At 33.0% G+C, this 16,694-nt stretch overlaps 1 protein-coding gene across 1 annotated transcript; it reads left to right on the forward strand.

Annotated features, from left to right (window-relative positions):
* The first annotated feature begins 1,197 nt into the window (after positions 1-1,197).
* On the forward strand, positions 1,198-2,230 carry LOC105764367 (HMG-Y-related protein A). Its single transcript, XM_012582905.2, has 2 exons — positions 1,198-1,389; positions 1,484-2,230. Exons 1-2 carry the CDS (start codon positions 1,312-1,314, stop codon positions 1,952-1,954), a joined length of 549 nt encoding a protein of 182 aa, XP_012438359.1. The 5' UTR covers positions 1,198-1,311; the 3' UTR covers positions 1,955-2,230.
* Positions 2,231-16,694: the final 14,464 nt, after the last annotated feature.

The following is a 16,694-nucleotide window of genomic DNA, read 5'->3' on the forward strand; positions in this document are numbered from 1 at the left end:
TTATTTTGGTGCAAAATATTGATAACCGAGTTTATAACACCCTCCTTTCCTTTCTCTACAATATTACCCATCAATTCCTCTTATTTTCTTTCACTAACATATTAAAACATAAAGCCTTATATAAGAAAACTCTACTTTAACATCATTTTCATGCTTTTTCAATAATATCAAACTTAAAGATATATATATATATATATATATATATATATATATATATATATATATATATAGATATATATATATTGAAATTTTGATATTCTTACCTTATCCTATTGATTTCAAACTTTAACTTAATTTTCTCTCCTCCAACTTCTATTTTCTTGAATCCAAGGTGATTTTCTTATTCTCCATAGTCTCATTATCTCTTTTCTCTCTTGGTGATTATAAAAATTCCTTGAAATTTTAGGTGAAAATGGTGGATTTTTGGTAGAAGGATCAAATTGTAAAGAAAATAAAGTTTTCTTCTTCTCTCTCCCTCACCCACGCTGGAAAGATGGGAGGATGCTCTTTTTTTTTTCGCTTATTCAATTTAGTCCTTATTAATCCATTTTCCTTAGTTTCTAGATCTTTCTACCTTTAAAATATTTACACTATTGGCCTTTCACTTCAACTTTTCCATATTTATACTTATACCACAAAAATTCTCATATTTATAATTTAGTTCATTCTTTAATTTAATACATTTTGTCTTGCTTTTGATGTCTTTCAACTTTTGTTTTCATTAATCTTATACCTTTCTATGTGCAATTTATCTATAGTTTTAATAAAAGTATCGGTACAGCTCAGTTGTACTCAATTATCATCAGGCTCCCACCCTTTGATGTAAATCCTCCCTTGTGATCTCCTGTACATAGCCTTTTCTGAGATCTCCTGTACATAGCCTTTTCTGATTCGTCATAGTAAATCTGTAACCCCGCTCTCCTCTCCTCCCCTTCCTTTCCCTTTTTTGTTTTACTTTTGCGCAGCCGGTGGTACACCTTCGACGCATCAAAAAACAAAAACAAAAAACCTTAGTTTATTATTGGAATTTATTAATCCGAATCCACGTCATCAATCCTCGTAGTGTCGCATGAAATAAATGGATACCGTTGGATAAACACCCCCAATAAGCTATCCCTAGCCGTTGGATTGTAGCTCCTACCATTGTTCTTCTAACTTTCCTTCATCTCACAGCCAAGTTTTCCCTTTTAAATCCTAAAGCCTTCTCACCAAAATCAACAATTAACAGTTCACTACTTCGTCTTCCTCTCACTCTCTTCTTCGCTTTCTCTTAAATAATACGAAAGCTAAAAGAAAAAGCTCTAAATTTCAATGGCTACCGAAGAAATTAGTCGAACTCAAGGCCTCAATCCTTCTCAACAATCTTCTTCACTTCCAGACTACCCTCAGGTAGTTTGCATTTCGTTGTTTTGTTGGGCTTTTCCAGATCATTTCATTTGATGTTAACTTTTTTTTTTTTTAATTTTCTGATTTTACTGGATAGATGATTCTGGAAGCCATAGAGGCATTGAATGAGAGAGAGGGTTCCAGTATGTCATCCATCGCCAAGCACATCGACTCCACTCACTCCGATCTCCCAGCGTCTCACACCACTCTCCTCTCCCACCACCTCAACCAGATGAAACAAATGGGTCAAATTGTTATGTTGAACAACAATTACTCGAAACCCGACCCCAATGCCCCACCCAAGCGTGGACGTGGACGTCCACCTAAACCTAAGGTTCCTCTTCCACCTGGCGTCGTCGTCTCTCCTCCCAGACCTCGTGGTCGTCCGCCTAAGCCGAAGGACTTATTGGCTCCCCCGAAGCCCAAACCCGTCAGCACCGGAAGGCCGCGTGGGCGCCCCCCTAAGAAGGCCAAGACTGGTACGGCCACCGCTCCTCCACCTCCTCCCGGCGTGAAGCGAGGCCGCGGTCGACCTCCCAAAGTGTTACCGTCGGTGGGTTTTCAGTAAAGTAGCCAAGTTAATAAACGAAAGAGAATGGAGAAGAGGACTCATTCCGTCACTGCTCCTACCCCAGCCGCGTTAGGTTTAATATTTTTTTAACCTTAATTGTTTAGGTGTGGTTTAGTTGTCTGCTAATTGACGTTTTAGCTTTTTCGGTTTATTGTTGTAGTTAACTTCGGGTGGAGTACTGTAATGAATTTAGTGTAGGGTTTAGATTTTACTTGAGTTCGACTCTTTGTAATTTCAATATGTGATTTACATGTAAACCTATTACTCTGTCAACCGGTGATGACTCTAAACTTTAATTTGCTGTGGTAATTATGGCAGGTTTGATGTGACTTGTCTTTTTTTTTCTTCCCCCGCTTTTTTTCAAAATCAAATTGTTAATCAAATTGAAGATATATTACTTATTTTGTTAAAAAATTATTTATAGTTATTATTAAATTTATTATGTTACTGTTTAGTTATTTTATTAGTTATCTAGTTTTTAAAGTAAGGTAAAATGAAATTTAATTTCTTTTCATATCTAATTTCATTTAGTATTATTTTATAATATTGTATCACGCTACATTAAATTAAACTGTGAGAGCTAATTTTTAAAAAGCAATTACATTTTATGTAAAATTTTAAAATCTGTTTGAAAATAATTTTAGAATGATATAAGACCTTTGGATTTTTTTATTATATAAAATAATTTAAAATTAAACTCTCCTAAATCAAAATTTATTTTCAAGTTGCACTCCCCTATTTAAAACATGAAGACATTGTTTTGAAAAAATTGAAGCAAATTGCTTGAATTTCAATAAAGGATAGAAAATGGAGTTGATTGAAACTCATATTTTTTATAACTTATGAGCAATGTTCTAAGATTGAGAAAATTTTGTGTTGCCATTGCTTATAGCGTTATTGAACTCTGCAAATTTTGGTGGGAATTCTCTTTTCGCCTTTTTATGGGAATAATGAAAATTATAAAATTATATATTAAATTTATGAATTCAATTAGTTTGTTGCAAAATAAAACACAGTATAATAGGCGAAAAGAGAATTCCATAAAAAGAATTTAACTATTGTCTTGTGTTTTATTTTGCAACAAACTAATTGAATTCTTTTTTTAATTGTAGATTTGCAACAAATGAATTCTTTGATTAATAATGATGATCACATATAAAAAATTATTAATGAGATAGTAATTAAATTTTTATTTGTTACTCACGTCATTTACAGAATTAAATTAGGTTATATTAACTATTTCACTAATTTAATAATGTCAGGGTTTGTACCGTGCATTGAGGGGTCGTGTGAATGGTGTAAGCTATTTGCCGGATGAACACCTCTTGCCATACTTGGAGTTAGCCGAATTCGGATCAGCAGCATTGATCCAGATCTTTGATTTGCGATACGACTTAATATATACTTTGGTGGAGCGATGACGCACAGAGACTCACACATTTCATTTGTCGTGTGGGGAGTGCACCATCACTTTGCAGGATGTTGCATTACAACTCGGGCTCCCCCTCGACGGGAATGCACTTACTTGGACGCTCGCTAAGTGGGGAAATTTACAGGTTTGAGGTTTTTAAGGCTAAAGGTCAATTTTGAGCATTTACCGAGTACTGCCATTGAATGGAAGGTGATGTACACCATTCGAGCTTACATTATGCACATTATAGGGGTGTACTCATGCTTGATGCCAACAATAACAAGGTTCAGTTGATGTACTTGCTCCTATTATCTGATTTGCATAACTTTTATTTGTATAGTTGGGACTCCATAGTGTTAGCTATGTTGTATCGTGAACTTTTTCGGACGATAAATCCTTCTGCCGTGGACATAGGCAGATGCCTAATATTGTTGCAGTCTTGGGTGCTTTACCGGATGCCATTCTTAGCATCAATTAGTCACCAATCATATATATTTCCACTTGTGAATAGGTGATGAATTTTTACTCATTATAACAATTATTTGACATTTTTTTTCGGATGATATTATTCTAACAATTTGTTTTTGTAGATGGAGTACTAATTCGAGTATTAGGAGGTCATACACGGTTCCGATATACTGTCTAATGATTGAGAATCATGCTGGAGAGGGGGAAGTTTTTCTAATATTCATGAGATTTTATTATTTTATCTTACTCGACCTGTGTTAATATAACAATGTTATTAATTGTGTAGTTTATCTGGATGCCCTATTCTGTCTTGAAAATTATGGTGGTTATTCCATCGTTTGCCTACGTCCACTAAGACCTAAGGTGGATTAATGCACCCATTATTAATTTTCAGATAGTGGAGTGGTATCACGGGGATCGAGTACTCTGGTAGTTTAGTTGCATACAGTATATTCTGACACTGCCAATACAGTTGGTGGACATCCACGAGATTAACAAGAGGGGGAAACATGAAAATAATTGGGCGGTAGTGCATGAACAATATATTGCAGAGTGAAACAACTGGTTGGGGCGGATACCTTAGATGGATCGTGCTTTGGATCTACAACCCTAGTTAGAGTACATACAGTGGTACTCTGAGATGGGGAAACCATCTTTATTTGGTGGGTGGTCGATGATAGTCCTTCTGCATCTGACACGACTTGGGAAACCCTCCTATCCCTTTCTACATCCGCCTCTAGAACCAGAGCCAGAGCTACACTCTTGGGATAGTTCTTATCATTAAGACTTGGGGTGCGATGACTATTTCCCAAGCTCTTCAGGTCACATGTATCTTTTAGAGTTTGATATTTTTAGCCCACTACCACCGCAATACTCCACTTCCCCCGGCTCAAGTTCATCGATGGCACTTGAGGCATATGATTTTTCTTCTATGTTTCATACACCTCCATGTGCAGGTGAAAGGAATGTTGATCGCTGCAATCACTCGAAACGTGAATGTCGACCTCCGCAAAAATATACCCCTAGGACCATTCCATCAAACCATCAATTTTAGAGGTTTTTGCAATTTAAATAGTTAAGTTTGTACTTATTTAATTCTACAAAAATATAAATGAAAAAAATATATAAATTTTGTAATTCAAATTATATTAATTGCAACAAAATTTAGTAAAATTTAGTATTTATTTAATTGAGATTCATTGCAACATTAAAAATATAACAAACTTTGTAATTTAAATTAGATTAATTGCAACATTAAAATGAGGAACAAAATTTGTAATATAAATTAGATACATTGGAGTACATTAGCTCAACTCCTACCCGATCGTGACGATTGTCCAATATGGTAGTTTTAATGCGGACATTTACACCGATTATAACTAGCTAATCTGCATACACCATAAAGGTTCCCGTCGAATTTCTCCATAATGTCCATTTCATTATGGATTTTAGATTATTGTTGACGACCTTTCAAATTCCTAAGCAAATCCTTTGTCTAGGATAAGCTCGAAAGTCGTTGGAGGTACCTACCACGTAGGCAGGTTAGGTAGGACGGGGATCTCGTTCTCCCAGACACACAACGTGCGTTTGAGGATGTACACCTAGTTGATAAATTATTCAACATTGAGTGAGACTTTGACACAGGGTGTCACGACAAGCACACAGGGATAATGAAGTGTCTGAAACCTCTTACAATCGCACTATCTATTCCGGAGATCAACTTCGTAGGACCTAGGTGGTATACCGGTCGACGATTGATGGTCTGCGTAACTTGAAACATTTTAAGATACCGTGAGTATACTTTTACATTCATCGACCACGCCATCCGACAGTTTGCAACCATTGCATCCTTGACATATTCAAGAAACACGTGTCCTACCTTTATCTGGTTGGCTTGTTACTGTCCCGTTCATAGCATCAAGGTAGCCAACCTGTAGAATGTAGCCGAGAACACAGATAAAATCAGATGTGGTTTTTCATCAACACGGAGCTAACCCCCTTAGCCAAGTTTGTGGTCATATGACCATAGCGAAATCCATCCTATAGAACGTAGTCGAGAACATAGATGAAATCGAAAGATATCGTGTTTTCATCAACATGGAGTTAACCCCTTCGCCAAGTTGGTGGTCATATAACCATAGCGAAAGCACTCGTCGAAACTTTGAGCTCATTGCCACGGCTCCATGGTACCCAACCACTGTCAGAAAGGTGTGTTCGTTTCACCCTCCATATCACTCTCAAGACGAGCCATCTTTTGCCAAAAAATGTGTGACTCTAGCTCATACGTTGTGTTTGTATTAAGAAAAAATAAATTATAGTCTCGCCCTAAAACATTAAAATGTATATTGAAAAGATAAGGTCATCATTTACCCATTCTAACAACTTGTCTCCACCAATCTGCATTCTTAGAATCTCGGTGAAAGTTAGCCGCAATGTGCAGGATAGAGTAAACAAATCTCCTTGGTACACTGGAACGCATAAGGGCGGCAATTAATCCTTTCCCTCTATCGGGGATGATGCAGATATTATAGTTACTAATAATATACCTCCACAAGTTCGTAAGAAAGAATTTTCATAATTTCATAATTTCATGTTTTCCTTATCCACAATGGCAAATGCTATTGGAAGCATATTCTTGTTCCCGTCTTGAGCAACTGCAAGAAATAGGATTTGTGTACATTTACCATATAGCCAGGTTCCATCTACTTACACAAACGACTTGTAGTGGGAAAATGTGCGCACGCATGGGTCAAATGTCCAGAATATCCGTTGGAAAATTATTTTTCCTAGTTGTTGTTGGTTATCCGGGCTGGAATAAGGTCATGTCTGCAACTCAATTACAGTCTCAGGCACGTACTTTTGCATAGCAGCTATCCATCCCTGTAGCTCATTGTATGACGCATCGAAATCTCTGTACAATTGCTTAATTGTTAGATGTTTAGCTATCCATGTCTTTCGGTATGATACTCAATACTGGAATTGTGTCTACATTTCGGAAATCTGTACCGAAACTTTAATGGTTGGCATGTCATTCACCATTGGCATGATGCACGTACAAATAGTTTTGGAACCAAGTTTTTGATTATCTTCTGTGCAAGTGTGAGGTCTAACAAATTTATTTATCTCCCACATCTGCGACTTTTGGATAAATGCGGCTCGTATCTGCCAATTGCAGCTTTCCGTCGACCTCCAACACTTCCATATATATAATGTCGGTTTAGACACGGTAACTTTGTAATCCACTAGACATTCATGTTATACCGCTTAATGGGAAATACAAAATATTCCTTAACTTTGAATCTCTGGCCTACGAACAACTTCTTAGGATCAGAATCTACGGATAGCCAGTGAACATGTAGTATTTTAGGGTACTCTAGGAACTCAGCTGCGTACTTTCCATCTGGGTCTATGAGCGACATGTGTGTCCCAGGATTATTGCATATCACAATACGTCGAATTTAGTTCCTGACTAAAGACATGTTAACGTTTCCATCATCATTCGAGCCTTCATCGTCAATATCATATGATATCAGAACCACCATACACGTCTCTTGAGCTCTATATTATTCACTTAGTGGAGTGAGATCTTCAGTTGGCTCCATACCAGCCAGCTCATCAGTGCATTTTGGTCCCTTCGATTCCCACAATAAAGAGCGACTCTTGTCTCTACGTCTTTATCGTGTACAAGTTTCATCTTAGTGAATTTGATGGGATTTGTCGAAACTGAAAACTTGTAGAAAAGTTTCGAGATCCTTCTCTCACAACGTCTAACAATTTTTACACTAATCATTTCCTTCATATTATCAAATGAGACATTTCTATTAAATCTCATTGTTATTTGTTGGCAACATTCAAATATACATCCAACTGTTGTTGTCAAAATTACTCCATCGAAATAAAGGCATAGGAAGAATTGATTATCCATATTTAATACTAAATCTATTAAAAAATAAAATTCTCAAAACAATTTCAAATAGCAAAAATTACTTCAATAAAATATTTAATGAAAAAAGGACCAAAATTATGTCAATATGCAAAACTTTTCATTTATAAGCTCGGGTTTTTTAGTTATCATTTTGTACATGTACAACCACATTTACTCATTTTTTCATATTCTCTACTCTCTAACGTTTACTTTATCTTTACATTTAACCACTTAAACTAATTTCTAGGTTTTCTTCCATCTCCGATTCTGTATCTTTCTCCGGGAAATTCTTTATATAAAATTTTGAATTCTCTTCAAATTCATCTTTTACAATCCAATTTGGAAATTCCTCGGGATCTTCTTCTTCTTTAATCTTTATAACGGGAATCGAATTTATAAATTCTTTTGGTATTTTCCTAACAACTAATTTATCTATCCATGGTAGGTCAAAGACATTTTTCTTCCGAGTCAACTTTCGCGAACCTACACTTTCTCTCGCTATTTTCCTTGCTCCATAAGAGATTATAAACTTCACAAAGTATATAACTATATTCCAATAGGTTTGTGGTACTAATGTCTTCCAAAGTTGGTCTAAAATGATTTGATACCCGTGTTCTATTAATGTCCATCTAAGGTTCAAATATTGCACTTTATTCTTTTTAATCAGTTCATGACACTTCCATAAATCTTCTTGTATCTTTTGATTTATGATAATAAGGTGTTGAACGATGCCTTCTTCTGGTTTCATTCTATAATCTTGCAATACTCTCATCATGTTATCAACTTTTTCTCTTTGTGCTGAACTTGTTATCTCATTAGGTAATATCAGATTTACTACCATTTCTACCAATATCTTTGACAAAAAATATTTTTTTTCGAATTTCAGTATTTATCTATTTTCCTTTGGTGTCATTACTAACTAACAATTAATCTATAATAGTTACTAACAAAATAACTTTAAAACAATAAAAGATTACATTCATAACCTAAAAATAAATAATAAACATTAAACTAAATAAACAATTAACTTAGTCACAAAAATTACTAACAAAATGTAACACCCCTAACCCATATCCGTCGCCGGAACAGAGTTACGAAGCATTGCTGGAGTTTACAGAACAAATACGGTTAATTCATGAAATTTACTATTTATATATGAAATCAATCATATTCAATCATATTGTTCCTTAAATGGACCCTTGAGGCCTAATTTATGTGTTTGAAACAAATCGGGGCTAAATCAGAAACTCAGAGAATTTTTCGTGAAATTTCAAAAATTTTCCTAGGTACAGGAGACACACGCCCGTGTGGCCAGGCTGTGTGGCTCACACTATCATTGACACGCCTGTGTCTTAGGCCGTGTGGGCATTCGGTGTAACTCTATGACTTGGGTCGCTGGGCCAGCCACACGTCCTTGTGCTAGGCCATGTGGACAATTTATTTTTCAAAAATTAGGTGTAAGGGAGACACGACCAGACAACATGCCCATGTGCAGGCCCGTGTCTCTGCCCCTATGGATGAAAATTAGCCATTTTATGGCTTCTTTTCTCACCCATTCTTGACTTCAACCTACACACCTCAAATTTCATTCATATAGGCCATAACAAGATCTCTAAAACAACCAATTCCTAACTTTAATACGGTCATATTATCACATATATTCTAACATTCTAATTAGAACATAAATCAATTCACACATGTAACTTCTTATATCAACAGGTTTTACCAATTTGTTCATTACTAAGCCTAAGAACTATCCATCCATTAACCACACTAATACTATACTAAACATGATAAAACCATTCATATATAAGTTAACTTGAAACATAAATAAAAGGTAATTATTGACATTTACACAACCATTTCAATCTCTATACATGCCATATAAACCATAATATATATTACAAAATCTACCGGAATAAGTTGGATAGTGTGGCCTGATGTGTTGATCCGATCCTCCGATCTCATGTTAATCTACAAAGACATTAAACAAACAAGTAAGCTTAACGAAGCTTAGTAAGTTCGTTGGCTTTTAAACTTAAATCTTAATGAACAACTTCAATCGATGAATTCATTTATTTCAGATTGATATTGTAACACCCCTTACCCGTATTCGACGCTGGATTAGGGTACGAGGCATTACTGAAACATACACTTGTAAACATTTTAAATCGAGTAATAAAATTTCATTAATTATTAAAAACTTTCAAATTATTAACATGCTTTTATAGTTCTTCACAATATAAATAATGCAACATTTCCTACCAACACAATCGAGATTCCGATAATCATTTCAATACATCTAATAATTGTCATATTACCAATAATAATTCAATTACAATAAGAAATCACATATCTATATAATATTCATTACCAAATAGCATTCTCTCCAATTAAAATTATACAAAATATAGTTCATACGAACTTACCAGGCTAAATTGTAGAAATATCAAAATTTAGGGACATTTTGGTAATTTTTATTTTCTCAAATTTCCACCCAATCTTGATCTAAATTAATATTTCATTCAATTTATTAATTTAAATAATAAAATAATTCATGAACAATTTGGTCACTTTGACATTTTTACAAATTTACCCTTAAAGTTTCACATTTGTTCAATTTAGTCCTTGAGCCCAAATCATGCAAATTAACCATTTGAAATGCAAATCCATGCTAACATAATATTCATACATTTATTTTCCTCCTCCTCCTCTCCATTCCACATCCTTAATTTACATAACATGCTATAAATAACATTATCTATAATTTCACTATTTTCTTGTAAATTTATTCAAAGCTGTCCATTTGAGTCATAGTCACTAAATCATCTATATCTTGAGCTACAGAAATCCAAATTAAGATCCGTTAATTTTCCCTGAAACTAGACTCACATATCTTCTTGCCATAAAATTTTCATAATTTTTGGTTTAGCGAATAAATACAGTTTATTCTTTAAAGTCATCCCTGTTCTGCTGTCTGACAGTTCCGACCCTTCTTCACTAACAATTAATTATCTCTTTGTACAGAATTCGAATGATGTTACCATTTGTTTATATTGAAAATAAACTAATTAATGATTTAAAAATATAAATTTAAGCCTCTAATTATTTTTCTCCAATTTTTGATGATTTTCCAAATTCAGTACAGGGGAACCCGAAATCATTCTGACCTTAACTCACAAAACCTATTATATCTCATGATTTACAATTCTATTGATTACACCGTTTCTTCTATGAGAAACTAGACTCAATAAGATTTAATTTCATAATTTATTCATCTTCTAATTCAATTCCCACAATTTTTGGTGATTTTTCAAAGTTGACCTTCTGCTGCTGTCCAAACTGTTTTAGTGCAAAATATTGATTACTAAGTTTATAACACTCTTATTTTCTTTCTCTACACTATTTCTCATCACTTTCTCTTATTTTCTCTTCACTAACATACCAAGAACATAAAACCTTATATAATAAAACTCTACATTAACATCAATTTCATACCTTTTCAATAATATCAAACTCAAAAATATTTTGAAATCTTGATGTTCTTACCTTGCTCAATTGATTTCAATCTTTAACTTGATTTTCTCTCCTCCAGCTTCTATTTCTTGAATCTAACTTGATATTCTATCTCCCATAGTCTCCTTGTTATCTTTCTCTCTTGATGGCTATAGAAATTCTTTTGATTTCTAGGTGGAAATGGTAGATTTTTGGTGGAAGGACCAAATTGTAAAGAAAAGAAAGTTTCTTTCTTTTTCTTCTCTTCATACGTTGGAATGCATGGGGAAGATGATGATTCTTCATCTTTCCTTCCATATATATATATATACTAAATAGAATAATACTAAAATAATAAAATATCATTTAAAAATTAAATTAAAATACTAATAAACTAATATTTATTTAATTAATATAAAATATCTCCAACATCATCATTATCTTCTAGATTTCTCTCTTCTAATTGACCATTTTGCCCTTTACGATCTTTTAAAATTCCATCCTTGAGTCATCACTTAATTTGGTAAAATTGCAATTTAGTCCCTCAAAATTCTTCACCTTTTTCAATTTGGTCCTAATCCATCCATTTTCCTTAGTTTCTAGATCATTCCACCCTTAAAATATTTACACCATTGGTCCTTCAACTTTTTCATATTTATACTTTAGCCCCTTAATTTTTGAGTATTTACTCTTAGGCAACAAAACTTTTCTCACTTTTGCAATTTAATCCTTTCTTGAATTAATATGTCATAATATACTTTCCAATGTTGACATAACTCAATTACTCTTTTTATCACTTTATTTCCTTAATTTACCATATCAGGGATATTATCTTACTTTCTTACTATAGAAATTTTCGGGATATTACAATTTCATAGCTAGTTAACCCTTCTAGCTTCTAGAATTCAAATTCTACATTTTATACAAATAGGTCATTTCCTTAATTAATCACTAATTCGATAAAATTTTCATATCAATATTTTCATGCAACCTTCTTATCATAATGCAACCCATGTCATAATTTTAAAATAAAATTTCCTCGTCGGATTTGTGGTCCCGAACCACTGTTCCACCTAGACCCAAAATCGGGCTGTTACAACTCTCCCCCCCTTTAGGGATTTTCGTCCTCGAAAATCTTACCAGAAAAAGTTACTTCTAACTTCATGAAACACTTTCCCTAATTTTCCAGAATCACTAATCAATTTAATCTCATATATCTTTTCTTTTTTTTTTAATAAGTATTTCTCTATATCATATTTTCTGAAATATAGATTTTTCATTTCTCTCACTAATTCTGTTATCACGGACCTCACATTATTCCATTCACTAACAATCTGATATTTTTTTTAAAACAGAGCTCATTTGTTACACTATACCCAACTCTATTTGCCTTACTAATTTGACTACTGAACTCTTTAGTTCACATTTATGAGCTTATTCAACATGATTCTCGTAAAAAAATTTCGTCATAAAGCAATACTGATAAGAGTGTGATGGTACTCTCATAAATACATATATATATGACTTAGCATTCATCATTAATATAATACCATTACAGCCACATAGTTCATTCCAAGCAAAATAACAAATATGTTTTCTATCACCCACAATATCACACAATCGATTTACTTACTCAAGCTTAATATTAATATCTAATTAAATTTCAATACTTGGCTTCCATTTTACTTATCGACATTTGTCAAATTAGAGAACGTCTTATGGGATTAAGTACTTCGTTTTCTCGATATCATAGTCCAACTATGGTTTTACACGTAATCACATAACACATACCGATGCCATAGCCCAGCTATGGTCTTGTACGGAAATCACATATCACATGTTGCCATGGTCCAACCATGGTCTTTTCCGTCAATTCATTGCATATCACTGAACGAAAGTACTCATTCCTGCGTTCTACTCAATTTGATCTTCCAATTCAATTTTCATGCTATTATAATATTTATAGTTCAATAATAAAGACATAAAACAAAACATCATATTATTTTTAATTTAACAATTAAACATAAGATTCTATCATATAAATATATTGATTACACTTATTCAAGCATGTGTACATAAATACACATTCCATCTATTTGTGTATATTTGCTTACCATATTTACTTAATCAAATATGTTGAGCGCATAACATCATATGCACGCCAAGCAAACACGGATGAGTTTATCACCATATAAACTTTCATTTTATTCTATGTTTTCACATTTCTCAACTCATGGTTATCTCATTTCGTACATTGACACATACTTATCATGAACTTCTATTCATACCTTTCTAAATTTCGTTTCTTCAATAACACATTTCAATCATCTCAATATAAATTTTCAATATTATTGGAAATAGCTCGGTTAGAAGTCATCTCTGTCTTAACAAAACAATTTCATTAGAGTCGAAAAATATTACACTATCACGTTTCTTCTCAATAGCTCAACAATTCATTTCGTTTGATTTAACTTTTCAATTAATCACCCTTCAAATTTTAATTCTGGAATTCCCATTTATCTTTCAAATCTTTATATTAAATTAATTAGTAACCCATGAATTTCTTCACTTCTCACTCATATCATAGATCTTATTATTATTCTATAATTTTAAATTTCTAACGAACACTCCTTTTACTCTTAATGTATCTTTTCATTCTTATCCCTAAGAATTTGTCTTTTATATCTCTATACAAAACTAAATAACATTTACTTATTCACAACTTTAAATTAACACATGCTTATCTATTCACAACTTTATAACTTATTTTCCTTTATAATCATTCATCATTAGATCTTAAAATCTTTGCTAAATCCTCCTCTTTTCACTATCTCTTTTCCTTGTAAACTGTTTCTATCATCAAACATTAACATTACTTTATCTCTTCTTATTTCCGAATAGTACGTTCTCTTATTACTATCCACCTATACTTTTTTTTTATTCAATATTTCAAACATGAATCAGAAATAATATTTTATCTTGTAACAAAAATTGTTTTCCTTTTTAGCAGAGGCCCAGTAGACGAAACAGAACACTTAGGATATACGGGACTGATACAGAGGTGCATTATTATGCACTATTAAACAGAGAGCACTAAAGTGCTATACAGAGAGCACGAATGTGCTAAACAGAGAGCACTAATGTGCTAATAATCGGAGAGCGTGCTAGTAATCAGAGAGCACTGACGTGCTAATAATCAGGGAGCACAGACGTGCTAGTAATCAGAGAGCACTGACGTGCTAGTAATCAGAGAGCACTGACGTGCTAAATATCAGAGAGCACCAACGTGCTAAATATCAGAGAGCACCAACGTGCTAAATATCAGAGAGCACCAACGTGCTAATAATCAGAGAGCACTGATGTGCTAATAATCAGAGAGCACGCTAAACTCCCTTAATATCCTAATAGTTCTAATCTCGTCTACTTGGGCAAATTATTTCATGTATGCATATCACTTTTACACTTTTCGTATAATGCTTTTACATGCTTTACAATTTAATTCTTGTACCAATAATTCGTGCATTTATATCTTCTCTATCTTTAACACATGTAATATATTTTAAAATTCACTATTCATCCATAATTCTTTAATAATCCTTATCATATACTTCATATATTACTTTTGTATATTTTATAATTTAGTTATCAGCACAATAATTCGTGTAGCACTATAATTTACTTTTAATAATACATATAACAAAATATTATTCATCGACATGTCTTATAGAACATTTTTTTTTCATACCTTTATGAGTTCCAATTTATCATAATCAACTTTCTACTCATATACTTGAGTATTGCTTTCAATATTATCAAAATTAACTAAGTTGAAAAGTATATATATCTATAAGTAAAGCAAATCTCATCAGGGTCGGGATATATCATACTATCACAGGTTATATGATGGTATGTATTTCCAAACTTCACATATGCTACGTCCGGTCCGAGAATCGACTAAACCATAGCTCTGATACCACTAAATGTAACACCCCTTACCCGTATTCAACGCTGGATTAGGGTACGAGGCATTACTGAAACATACACTTGTAAACATTTTAAATCGAGTAATAAAATATCATTTAAAAATTAAATTAAAATACTAATAAACTAATATTTATTTAATTAATATAAAATATCTCCAACATCATCATTATCTTCTAGATTTCTCTCTCTTCTAATTGACCATTTTGCCCTTTACGATCTTTTAAAATTCCATCCTTGAGTCATCACTTAATTTGGTAAAATTGCAATTTAGTCCCTCAAAATTCTTCACCTTTTTCAATTTGGTCCTAATCCATCCATTTTCCTTAGTTTCTAGATCATTCCACCCTTAAAATATTTACACCATTGGTCCTTCAACTTTTCATATTTATACTTTAGCCCTTAATTTTGAGTATTTACTCTTAGGCAACAAAACTTTTCTCACTTTTGCAATTTAATCCTTTCTTGAATTAATATGTCATAATATACTTTCCAATGTTGACATAACTCAATTACTCTTTTTATCACTTTATTTCCTTAATTTACCATATCAGGGATATTATCTTACTTTCTTACTATAGAAATTTTCGGGATATTACAATTTCATAGCTAGTTAACCCTTCTAGCTTCTAGAATTCAAATTCTACATTTTATACAAATAGGTCATTTCCTTAATTAATCACTAATTCGATAAAATTTTCATATCAATATTTTCATGCAACCTTCTTATCATAATGCAACCCATGTCATAATTTTAAAATAAAATTTCCTCGTCGGATTTGTGGTCCCGAACCACTGTTCCACCTAGACCCAAAATTGGGCTGTTACAGATATCAATAATAACTTTAAATTTTCGGACATTAATTCCATGTCATTTACTAACCCTTGTAAAATCGGAGAACACCTTACAGATATGAGTACATCGTATTCAGGAGCTCGAAGGCTACAGAGAAACACATAAGTGCTAAACAGAAACCCATAAAGGTTGAAGGGAAGCTCATAAGAGCTGAACAAAAGCCCATAAGGGTTAAACTGAAGCTCAAAATAGCTAAACGGAAACCCATTAGGGTTAAACGAAAACTCATATGAGTTAACTAAAGCTCAAGAGAGCTAAACGGAAAGTAAAAACGGAAGTTCGCAACAAATGTTGAACCTCGGTTTACTTGGGTAATTTGCCGTCAATTCCTCATTTGCACTGAACGACTGTACTCAATCCCGCGTTCCATTCGTTTTGAACATTCAATTCAATTTCATAACTTTAACAATAATTTTATTTTCAACAAATGATATGAATAAACACAATATAGCATTCATCAATCTAATATATAATATTAAAGTTTAACCATACGAACTTACCTGGGTAAAATTATGAAATTTGTAATAGTTCAATGACTATTTTGCTAATTTCCTTTTGACGATTATCTCTGGCTCTTGATCTAAAATATAAAATTATTCAT

This window comes from Gossypium raimondii, chromosome 12 (genome assembly GCF_025698545.1).
Source record: "Gossypium raimondii isolate GPD5lz chromosome 12, ASM2569854v1, whole genome shotgun sequence".
NCBI classification, from domain to species: Eukaryota; Viridiplantae; Streptophyta; class Magnoliopsida; order Malvales; family Malvaceae; genus Gossypium; species Gossypium raimondii.